The sequence below is a fragment of the Grammomys surdaster genome, unplaced genomic scaffold, assembly GCF_004785775.1.
Source record: "Grammomys surdaster isolate TR1022 unplaced genomic scaffold, NIH_TR_1.0 143, whole genome shotgun sequence".
In the NCBI taxonomy this organism is placed as follows: domain Eukaryota; kingdom Metazoa; phylum Chordata; class Mammalia; order Rodentia; family Muridae; genus Grammomys; species Grammomys surdaster.
The window spans coordinates 817155-829389 of NW_021604601.1; the positions used below are offsets into that span (position 1 = coordinate 817155).

The 12235-nt window shown below is 40.0% G+C and overlaps 1 protein-coding gene across 1 annotated transcript in view; it reads right to left on the reverse strand.

Moving 5' to 3' along the window:
* The window catches only part of Ust (uronyl 2-sulfotransferase), a 293554-nt gene that overhangs the window by 109693 nt on the left and 171626 nt on the right, over nucleotides 1-12235 (reverse strand). Inside the window, exon 3 of the mRNA XM_028764403.1 lies at nucleotides 11609-11764. Within this exon, the coding sequence (XP_028620236.1) occupies nucleotides 11609-11764 (156 nt within the window). The remainder of the gene's footprint in view (nucleotides 1-11608; nucleotides 11765-12235) is intronic.

Below are 12235 nucleotides of genomic sequence, written 5' to 3' on the forward strand. Positions count from 1 at the left end.
CATACATATATACATACATGTATACATACATACATATATACATACATACTAACGTGCTTGATGTCTTAGCATGAGGATTAGAATTTAGATCCCTATTTCTTATAAATGGGGCAGAAATGGCAATCTGTCTGCAATCCCAGGCTTCAGGAGGTGAAGACATGTGATTCTCAGAGCAAGCTGGTGAACTGGGAAACTCTGAGTTTAGGGAAAAATCCATTCTTTAGCAGATAAAATGAAGAATGATGTAGGAAGACAGCCAGTGACAAGCTCTGGGCTACACACCCACACCCACATACACATACTCACAAAACACACACACACACAACATACAACATCAGCACATGCATATGTGTCAGCACATATATACATGTGAATATGCAAATAGACACACACACACAGTCACCAATCAGCACATGCATTCACATGGACTCACATTTGAACACACACTCACACACATGGTCACCAGCACATGCATAAACACAGATGTACGCAGGTGAACATGCAAACACACACATACACACACATACACACACATATATATACATATACATACTCACAGTCATCAACACACAAACACATAAACCCTCAACGCACACACATACATACATACACACAGTCACCAGCATATGCATATACATGGACACATACGTGGGCATACACACTCACAGTTACCAGCACACAGGCGCACACACATACAGATGTGCCCATACATATGTCAACACACAAATATATACATGCGTACCATACACATACAGTGTATATGTATATGTCTTAAGACTGTCAGTCTCTAAAATGTGAATAATCACTGTGAATCTTCTAGATGAAAACATGGCACAGAGGAGCCCCCAAATTTCTAAGCCATTCTCTTTTCCTTCCTTCCTGGATGGAGGGAGTGTGGAGCCCTAGAGAACACCCTTTGGGAAAATGCTGACATGAGGACCTCACCAGGGCTTCTTTAGCCTGCCTGCTGCATCATAGAAAAGCTGTCTGTGCCACCTCTACACAGCACCCCCCCTTCCTTTTTTTTTTTTTTTAAAGAATTTTCTGGATGCCTTCCCAGCATTTCCAGCAGAAGGGCACTGAGACTCTAAGATTCCAAAAGCTCTGCTGGCGATCCCATTGCATTATGGGAACAGCCTTTGGATCTGGGTGAGCCCAGGTCCAAGTGGAGCCATCATAAGCAGTCACTCCAGTTATTTCTGGAAGGTGAAAAATTATCTCAGTTTCTCACCCAGAAGCCAGGGAGCGACACTTACTCACTGGTATATTTTTGGCCCCAAATGGTTAAAGGACATAATTAGGAGAAACAATTCACATGTAGGTTTCCATTTGCTTTATACATCCTCAAAAACTCCGGCAGAAAAACGAATACCAAAGTGATCTGCTTTTGCAAATCTTTGCGACTCAGAGGCCAGTTTCTGCCATTCTCCAACTAGAATAACAGGGTTCTCTCCCTGTGAGTTGCCCCTGGCACTTCTGACCTTCACTATACATCGGGCACAGCACTGAAGTCACTTTAGGACTAGCGAACAGGCTGTGAAGATTCTTGGACACCACTCCTTGCCCTTCAGGAAGGGGGAGAAGTCTCTTACCAGTCACACTAGATAGAATCTCCACATTGCAAGATCATATAAATCATGCCCCCTAACTGAGATCTATATTTAGGGTACAGATGAACCAGTGTCATCCTGAGTTTGTATTATATGTAACGCAAAGATCCAACACTTGGCCAACAGTGGTTACAAGCTCTTCTGTGGAGGAGGAATTATTCAAAGTATAATTTTCAAAGGTGTGCCTGTTTCTATGAGAGCAGATGTAATAGGTTTTTATAGGCATCTTAACATTTGGTGTCTTCATGTTCCCTTTCCTGCTTAAAAATCCCCTAGGCTATAAAGTTTTAACCCTTAACTGTGAGTGTGTAGACATGTGTCTGCACATGAATGAACACATGTGCGCATGATGATAATGTGTTCATTGAATCCTGGCTCAGAGAAATGCCTTGTGGTTGAACAAAGTGGCACAGATAAATCCCATAAATGGATATAATTTTGAAGTTCATTTATATGTCAGTTGTTTGGATCATGGAACATATTTTCTCATGAAAAAAAGATGGTTTTTATAGTAAATAGATTCCTGGCCTAGCACACAAGAAACTGTTTAACTCCTACAGTACCTAAAATAACATTGTTATTATTTATTATTATTATTAATTTTGAGAACAATTTTCCATGGGAATAATTTTCAGAGTTCTACTGTTTAAGAGAGAGAGAGCCACTGACTATAAAATTTTAACTAGTCTCCTAAATCACACCACCATTTTTCCTTTAATAAATTACCAAGAAGAGCAGCTATTAATACCGCAAATTATTTCCTGAATACGTTAAGTTAAAATAATAATTCTTTCTCTGCTGTCATATGTACTTTCAAACTTTAGTAAAAGGGATCATGGAACAAAGACAAGTCTCTCAGGACATCACAGAGATAGACCAGATCTGGGTTCTTGTCTTTCTGTTTCTTGGCTACTCTCCTGTGTGCAGGAGCCAGGTAAGATGGCTCCAGAGAAGCTGTGAGCATGGTTCTCATTTTTATTTTTATACCAGACTTGTATATCTGCTTTTCCTTCCAAGTCATTACCTTTGTTTTAGATTTTTTTCTTTAAATTGTCTTATAATTTAATAGGAATCTGCAGTAAGTAATGAAATCTAGTCTAGGTCACACTGACCACAGGAATCAGAACCACATAACACGTGGAGTATGCTAGAATTTGTATAAATATATCACAGAAACATAGTGCTTTAAAGAACCTAAAAAGTCTGTCTCGCCTATTCCCTGGCTTCCAGACAACCCAACCATTCCAAACAGATGAGAGTTTCCCTTTCGAAGGGGAAGAGTGCCCTTGTCTTTAACCCTATCTAGTAACCACCTATTTGCTGCCAGTATATTTGTGTTAGCTTTTTATTTAAATTATTTTATTCATGATTACACCCGTATTTAAATCAGGGAACAAAGTAGGGTTATCTACTCAAAACTCTCATAATGAATTCAACATTAGAATTCTGTGTTCTTTCCCTTGGGATGTTCCTGAACATTCCAGTGTCTGATCCTTCAGTCCTTTCTTCTGTGTTCTCTGGGCTGTTTACAGGCCTTCAACAGGGGTCACCTGAATGTAAAAACTGTCTTAAAAGGTATCTAGGAATTCTGCATGGAATGCACGCACAGCAACATTTAGGCATAATCTGAGAAGCAGGGCCTAAGACTTGTATGCAAAGGAAGATAAAATTTAATGACCGTAATAACATCATAAGAACATAGACTATTTATTTACCGTCATTTTCTTGTGGGAAGTAAAAAGATCATAATCAGCCAAAGTAAGGGAATCAAAGGGACTCTGAACATGACCTCCCCCCCACCCCCCGCAACCTGGCTCTTTCTCCCCGCTCTCTTTTTGAGGCAGGGTTCACCATGTAACTCTGGCTGGCCTGCAACTTACTACATAGACCAGGCTGGCCTTCAACCCATAGAGATGAACCTGCCTTTGCCTCCCTGATGCTGGGATTAGCGGCATGGTGATACTACATCCAGGTTCACAGCTTTAAATGCCAAACATATGTTTCTTTTCATTCCTTGTGTTTAGTATGTATAAATGCATATGTGTTCATATTGTGCATGCGTGTGTATGAACATGCTCATGGAGTTCAGGGGTTTCAACAGCTACACGGTCACTTTTCAACTTATTATTTAAAAAAACGGATGCATACAGTGTGTGTGTCATGTGTGTTATGTAGGTGTGCACACATTTGTGTGTGTGAATACAAGTATGTATGTGTGTGAATACAGGTGTGTGAATACTGCATATAATGTATGTGTCATGTGTGTATGCACATTTCTTTGTGTGAATACAGGTGTGTGTGGCACAGTATATGTACAGAGGTCAGAGGGCAACCTTGGGTGTCAGTCCTCACCTTCCACTTTCCTTTGAGATAGGGTCTTTGCTGGGTTTTGCTAGTTTGTTTTTTTTTGTTTTTTTGTTTTTGTTTTTTGTTTTTGTTTTTTGTTTTTTTTTTGTCTTGGGAGGGCTTGTGCTACACGTTGCCTCTACTTCTGTCCTAGTTAGGGTTTACTGCTGTGAACAGACACCATGATCAAGGCAACTCTTATAAGGACAACATTTAATTGGGACTGGCTTATAGGTTCAGAGGTTCAGTCCATTATCACCAAGGCAAGAACATGGCAGCATCCAGGCAGGCATGGTGCAGGAGGAGCTGAGAGTTCTACATCTTCATCTGAAGGCTACTAAAAGACTGGTTTCCAAGCAGCTAGGACAAAGCCCATGCCCACAGTGACACACCTCACCCAACAAGGTCACACCTTCTAATAGTGCCATTCCCTGGGCCAACCACATTGGTTCTCAACATCGCTCCTCACAAGGAAGTAAGCACTCTTGTACGATGAGCCATCTCTCCACCCCCACCTTAATTTTTGAGACTTCAGTAAACCTGGAGTTCCCTAGGTTGGCAACATGGGATGCCCAGACAGCTCCAGAGATCCAGCTGTCTCAGAAGACCCAGTGCAGGGCTCACAGACTCTTTGGAGCATTCATGTTGCATTGAAAATCTGAGAGTAGAGAGTAAAAACAGGAAGTAGGAACAGGCTATCAAAATTCAAACCCCACTCCTGGAAACATATTTCCTCCATCCAGGTAGACTCCAAGTCCTAAAGATTCCCTAACCTTCAAAAACTGTGCCACCAGCTGAGGACCAAAGAGTCAAACATGGGAGACAATGGGGGACATTTCACATACAAACCACAACAACCTGGGGTCAAAAAAGAAAAAAGGCTCTGTTACTTTAGAAACTTATATTATCCAATGAGTGGCACTTAACTATCAAGTCGAGATCACAATATTGAAACCTCAGCATGCGTCTATTCTTCAGTCATTATCTTCCCCTTGGAGGCACATAGAACCGTGTAGATAGAGGCATACTGTCTACATTTTGCATTGGCCTCTTATGTTTGTTCAAATTCAGGGGAATTTGAACTCTGCCACTCATGGTTTGCCCTGAGGAGTAAACACTTTACTCAATGAACCACTGCTCTAGCTTAAAGGAATGACACCCCTCTGTCTACAAGGGTCTGTTTTTACTCTCTACTTTCAGATTGCCCATGCAACATGAAAGCCAGCCTCACGCCCCTGCCTGCCATCATGTCATTCTTCCCCACCATGATGTGACTATCCTCTCTGGAAGTATAAGCCAAAATAAACCCTTCCCCCAGTTTTAAGTTGCTTTTATCAGGATATTTTATCAACAATAGAAACTAGTACACAGGTCGACAACAAGCTTTATCTTTCAAAAACAGACCACTGAGTACAGTACCCACATTTCCTACGCCAGCAGCTCCATGGATACAGTTGTCCTCACCTCTGCACAGGTTTACAAAGCAGGACAAGCTTTAGAACTTCCTGGAAAGCAACAGTACTGTCATTCTGTCACAGGTGTATCCAACTCTATGTGTAGCTATACTGAGGCAAAAAGGATTCTACAAAGTGGGGGAAATGATATATTTAAACTATATATACAAATGTTATATTTCCTAACAAATGTTTGGAAGCCAAGACTCAATGAGCTTATTATAATTAGATTCTTTCCTTCTGGTCTGGGCCCGAGCACTGAGCAGATCCCAGGCGGCAGCTCTGTACCCAATCTCACAAAACCCAGAGGAAGTGGAGCTCCCAGGAGTTCTAACCCGGGCAGTATCTTAGTTAAGGAGACAGCAACACCTGCCCCAAACAGGGAGTAACTGGGACCCACTGGGACCCAGGAATTCACTCTTGGCCCAGAGCACTGGTTCCTCCCAGTCTGCGCCTGAGCACTGAGCAGGTCTTGGCCCTCATCTCTAACTCCACCAGCAATACTCACCCCAAACAGTTCTGACACAACCAAGATAATAGGAAAGACAGGCTCCAGTCAGAGACAGCACAAGTAGCACTAAGGAGATCCAGATGACAAAAGGCAAGTGCAAGAACATAAGCATCAGCAACCCAGGGTACTTGGCATCATCAGAACCTAGTTCTCCCACACTAGAAAGTACTGAATTCCCCATATCACCAGGAAAGCAATATTCAGATTTAAAATCACTTCTAATAATGATGATAGAGAACTTTAAGAAGGTCATAAATAACACTCTCAAAGAAATCAAAGAGAACACAGGTAAACAGGTAGAAGCCCTTAAAGAGGAAACACAAAAATCCCTTAAAGAATTTCAAGAGAACACAACCAAACAGGTGAAGGAATTGAACAAAACCATCCAGGACATAAAAATGGAAGTAGAAACAATAAAGAAATCACAAAGGGAGATTACCCTGGAGATAGAAAACCTAGGAAAGAAATCAGGAGTCATAGACACAAGCATCACCAACAGAATTCAAGAGATAGAAGAGAGAATCTCAGGTGCAGGAGATACCATAGAAAATATTGACACAACTGTCAAAGAAATCTCAAAATGCATAAAGTTCTTAACACAAAACATACAGGAAATCCAGGATACAATGAGAAGATCAAACCTGAAGATAATACGTATAGAAGAGAGTGAAGATTCCCAACTTAAAGAGCCAATAAATATCTTCAACAAAATTATAGAAGAAAACTTCCCTAACCTAAAGAATGAGATGCCCATAAACATACAAGAAGCCTACAGAATGCCAAATAGACTAGACCAGAAAAGAAATACCTCACGTCATACAATAATCAAAACATGAAATGCACAAAACAAAGAAAGAATATTAAATGCAGTAAGGGAAAAAGGCCAAATAACATATAAAGGCAGACCTATCAGAATTACACCAGATTTCTCACCAGATACTATAAAAATGAGACGATCCTGGACAGATGTCATACAGACCCTAAGAGAACACAAATGCCAGCCCAGGCTACTATACCCAGCAAAACTCTCAATTGCCATAGATGGAGAAACCAAGATATCCCATGACAAAAACAAATTTACACAATATCTTTCCACAAATCCAGCACTACAAAGGATAATAGCGGGAAAGCTCCAATACAAGGAGGGCAACTATACCCTAGAAAGAGCAAGAAAGTAATCCTCTTCCAACAAATTCAAAATAAGATAGACATACAAACAATACTACTGCTAATAACAAAAATAACAAGAAGCAACAATCTCCTCTCCTTAATATCTCTTAACATCAATGGACTCAATTCCCCAACAAAAAGACATAGGCTAACGGACTGGATACACAAACAGGACCCAGCATTTTGCTGCATACAGGAAACCCACCTCAGTGACAAAGACAGATACTACCTTAGAGTAAAAGGCTGGAAAACAATTTTTCAAGCAAGTGGTCCTAAGAAACAAGCTGGAGTAGCCATTCTAAAACCTCCAGCCTAGGAACACAAAGGGAGGGACTCATGGCTCCACCGGTATAGGTAGTTGAGGGTGGCCTTGTCAGGCATCAGTGGAAATGGAGGTGCCTGAAAGTATGGATTCCCTAGTGTTGGGGAATTCGAGAGCAGGGAGGCAGAAATACAAGGATGGTTGGAGCACACCCTCATAGAAATAGGAGGAGGGAGAATGGGATAAAGGGTTTTGGGGAGCAATGGGAGAGGAGATAACATTGAAAGGTAAATAAATAAAATATCCAATTAAAAAAAATAGATAATGGGTCTGGCAGTTGTAGTTGAGCAGTCAAGACTTTTTGTCAACAATTTTTTACAGGGATTTCATATAATCCTCAAGGACAAGGTATTGTGGAAGAGGCCCATGGAACTTCAAAAAGATTGGTGAGTGATACTGTTGCTGAGACAAAGAATGATGCCGACCTGTGAGCTTGCTGAGTGCCCTAACAAGGGTGACTGGGGAGTTGTATTGGGCATATGTTCTTGACCCACCTTTGCTTGACTTTATCCCAGATGGGACAAGCTGCCTTGCCTCAAGTTTTTAAACCTTGTGGGATAGAGAATCGAAAAGAGAAATTACGTCTCTTGTATTCTTCTTAAAGGTGCCCAGCTATTAGATCTCAATCCAATCCAATATGGGAAATAACAGTCTACTTTTGGAAGACTGGATCTGGACTTTGTCAGAGACATATTTGGAAGTTAGCTATAATGTTAGGATAGCAAGAGATAATGTTGGGACAGGATCTGGATTTCAAACAAGGGTTAGTGCATGTTTTAAGGCTCTTTTAATTGTCAAGCTAAAATTGGTTTTGTCTCTTCTACAGCATTTATTGTAAGTTGCATTGACTGTATATTTTCCAATTATGTTAGTGATGAAATCTGACATGTCTGTTATGGGAGTCTATCACCAGCTTTAGTCTCACTGCCCTGAATATTAGAAAACCTTGATTCTCTGAAAAAAGCTTGAAAGTGCTGGAAGAAGTGAGTTAGGCTTTAAGTACAAGCAAAAGGGTTGTGGGCTTGATTATTGTTGGTATAACAGCTTTAATTCTATTAATTGCTAGCACTACTGCTTCTGCAATAGCATTGACAGAAGGAGTTAAGACAACTATTTTTGTTAACCATCTAGCAAAAAAAAAAAATGTTACAAATGTGTTGAGTATACAAAAGGATTTATATAGGTATCTGGAACAACAAATGATGTTCTATAACCCATTCAAATTATCTGAAGGAGGTTCAGGGTTCAAGAGTTAGGAGCCATCCCAAGTGTCATGACAAATATCATTGCAGTAGTGTTACTTTTGAAATTCACAATGATTGTCATTATAATTAGAAAAAAGTTTAAAGATACCTGTAGGATATTTGGCATAATCCTAACATCTCTCTGGGTGTGTTAACTTTGCATAGTGAGATTATAAATTTAAAGAATGCTGCTCTGTTGACCTTTGATGCTGCAGATAATGCTGATAAAATTATCCATGGCCTGAGCTCAGTATTTCCATTTTGGAATTCCATTTTGGACAAACCTCAGGAATATATAGCTTGATCAGGCTAGCCCTTCTTGTCCTGGGAATCCTTTTATTCCTGCCCATCGTGTTAAAGCTTATCTTTAACAACATCAACACATTGGAAGCCAAAGTAAATGGCTTAAACTGAAAATGGACCCACAGACAGAGTTATTAAATTGACAAGCTGGCAGGCCAAGAACGAGTAAGATTTGGCACAGAGCCTTACCAACCTAAGACAGAAGTGCATTGCCTTTGATAATTCACATTCCATGACGGATAAGGAAGACATTCTTGTCAGAACGACCCAAGACAGGCTCAGTCTTGTTAATGAAATAAAAAAAGGGGGAAAGGTGGAGAGCCTTTGGGGCTGCTTGGCAGGAATATGACATTGGCCAAGGACAAGGAAGTAGGCTTCAAGCAGGAATCTGACATTAGACTAGAACAAAGAAGTAATTTCAGGTAGGAGTCTAAATTGTAGGCTACAACAAAGAAGTAATCTCAGGCAGGAATCTAAATATTAGGCCAGAACAAAAAAGTAATTTCAGACACGAATCTAAATTTTAGGCTAGAACAAGGAAGTAGGCTTCAGACATGAAAATGATCTTGGGCTAGGATAGGGAAGTAGGCTCAGATACTTTGGTCATCCTGATAAGCTTTTAGAAATAGTGATCACGGGAGTGTTCACATAACTGGGTTTAATGCCTTGCTTTTTCTTTGACTATTTGTGTTCCTTTGACTATTTGTATTGCTTGTTCCTTGACTACTTGCATCTATTGTATTGCTAGACCCTCAACCCAGAACTGCCCTTAATACATGCATGTAATCAAAATGGTATAAAAGCATAAAGGAAGAGGGGTATAGGATAGGGGATTCTAGGGAAGGGAAAGGGGGAAAGGGGGATGACATCTGTATTGTAAATAAATAAAATAACCAATAAAAAAGAACAAAACGACAACAACAACAAAAGCAAAATGACTTATTAGACATCTCAAAGTCAATGCTAGCCTCCTGGCCCCTCCATCACCACAGCTACTCGTCCACCTTATTAATCAGCTACTCTTGCTATCTTCTTGCTCCTCTCTTTCCACATATCTATTTATCACTATTCTTTCCATCTCTTTCAGAAAGCCTTGGCCATATCCAGTCTACTTCTTTCTCTCTGCTTTGGACTTTTTCAGATACTTCTGGATATTTTTCTCTTTTATTTATAATAAAGAAATTTTCCCCCTTATAATAATGGAGTGGTCACATCTGAAATTCCTTTACTTTGTTTCCCTTTTTTATACATCGGATGTTGAAATAAGGATAATTTATTAATTTAGCCTTTTTTTATGAGCTACTTTTATGTCAACTTCACACAAGTTACAGTCATCAGAGAGGAGGGAGACTCAATTGAGAAAATGCCTCAGTAAGATCAGGCTCTAAAGAATTTTCTGCATCAGTGATAAATGGGGGGGCTCATTTTAATCCTGTAGAACTGATGAACCTTGAATTTGCAGAGAGCATATATAAAGCAATCCATGATATGAACCAGTCTGGCTAATGCAATTGATTCCTGAGTCTTCAGGTTCGGTAAGCAAACCACATCCTTCTGATTAAATTTCCTTGGGTCTTCTATAACTTTCCAGCTTAAGCCCCAGCTTAAACCAGTATTGCAGACCTCCCTCTTCCCAAACAACCAATTAGGAGGAAGCAGCAATCAAAGAGACTGTGTCCTCCATTATCATGAATAAAAACCTGGAATTTTTTTTGTAAGTCTCTGGGATTGCATCTATTTAGAAGTGAGTTTGAACCAGACTACAGAAGGATTTCTGGTATTTAGATAAAAGGCAGCATCCCCCAGGAACTTGTGAAACAGGATTTTTGACCTCAATAGAAGTCATTTCTTTGCCTCTGGCAGAAATGACATGGTTCTCCATTGACTTGTAGATATGGTTACATATCAAAGACCCTGCTGGCCTCTGAAAATAGGGAAGATGAAATGGAAGGAGTTTGAGACAAGATGTCTAGGAAGAGCTAGAAAGGAGGGAAGAGATGAAGAGATGTAATGCTATTTCAAGGAAAAATAATAATTCCCAACATATATGTGTCATTTCAAGGATGATCAGTTAGTATTAGGTAACCAATTAGAAAGCATATCCCTGAGGTCACTAGGTCTTTCATTCCTAGCATGTCTTGCTTGCTTGTAGTTCTTTGTTTATGCTTATTTGTTTGGTTTTGGCTTAAAAACAAAATAAAACAAAAACTCCAAAAAATAATAATTAGATCCTTATTCTGCATCAACCAACTACATTCCCTACACACACAAAAAAAGTTTTTACTTTACTCTAAAGATTTAGGACACAGATGAGAAAGTATAAAGTAAGAAATGCTAAATGAAAAATTTTCATTTGACTGTGAAGATATTAGCATTATTTATATAGTTCAGTGGTTTGAATATTTTGAGATTGTATGTTTAATTGATTTTAGCAAACTAGACCATGGCTAATGTACACAGTCCATCAGACCTGACAGAAGTATCCACTTATGAAGGCTTCCTGGGTTTCAGATTCCTTGCACAAAATCCTACCTTTAATTTCCTTCTATGTCCTGACAAAAATACAGCACACAATTGAAACTTGGGCATGAAGGATATCCCGTGAGGCACCCACTAATTAAGATTTTGCAATGGGAAGGTCAACTTACTTGTTCATTTTTAGTAAGCCTGGTTTTGTTGTGAATATCTGACGTGACCAAATTGAAGCCATGCTTCTCTGACAAGATTCTCAGAAGCAAGACCACGGTGCGACTGCCACATTTGCCGACTCTGTTGTACACCACCTGGCTGGGGAAGGGAAGGACCTGGAAGGAGAGCAAGAGAAGCAGCATGAAATGTGGGCAAAGATGCTAGTCTTCCTTCCTAGGGGCAACAACGAATGTTGGACATGTAAGTGAGAAGCGTCTCCACCAAGCTGATGGAAGAGAAGGAGGAGCTAGTACGCAGATATATTCCCTCATTTCAGAGAGAGAACTGTCCAACTACACTCATTCAGACTTGGTACTGATTAAATTTCATGACGTCTATAAAGCATGATCATAGACTGGCCCCAAAAGGATAGCACGAAGGTATGTGTTTTAGGAAGAGTGTGGTTTTGTTTGTTTGTTTGTTTGCAAGGCATGTTTTATTAGACCAGCTTAATAAGAGAAAACATAGTGACATTAAATTACTGGGTATCGTGGCCCATGCCTTTAATGCCAGCACTTGAGTGGCAGGTGGATCTCTGTGTGTTCAAGGCCAGCCTGGTCTACATAGTGAGTTCCAGGAGAGCCAAG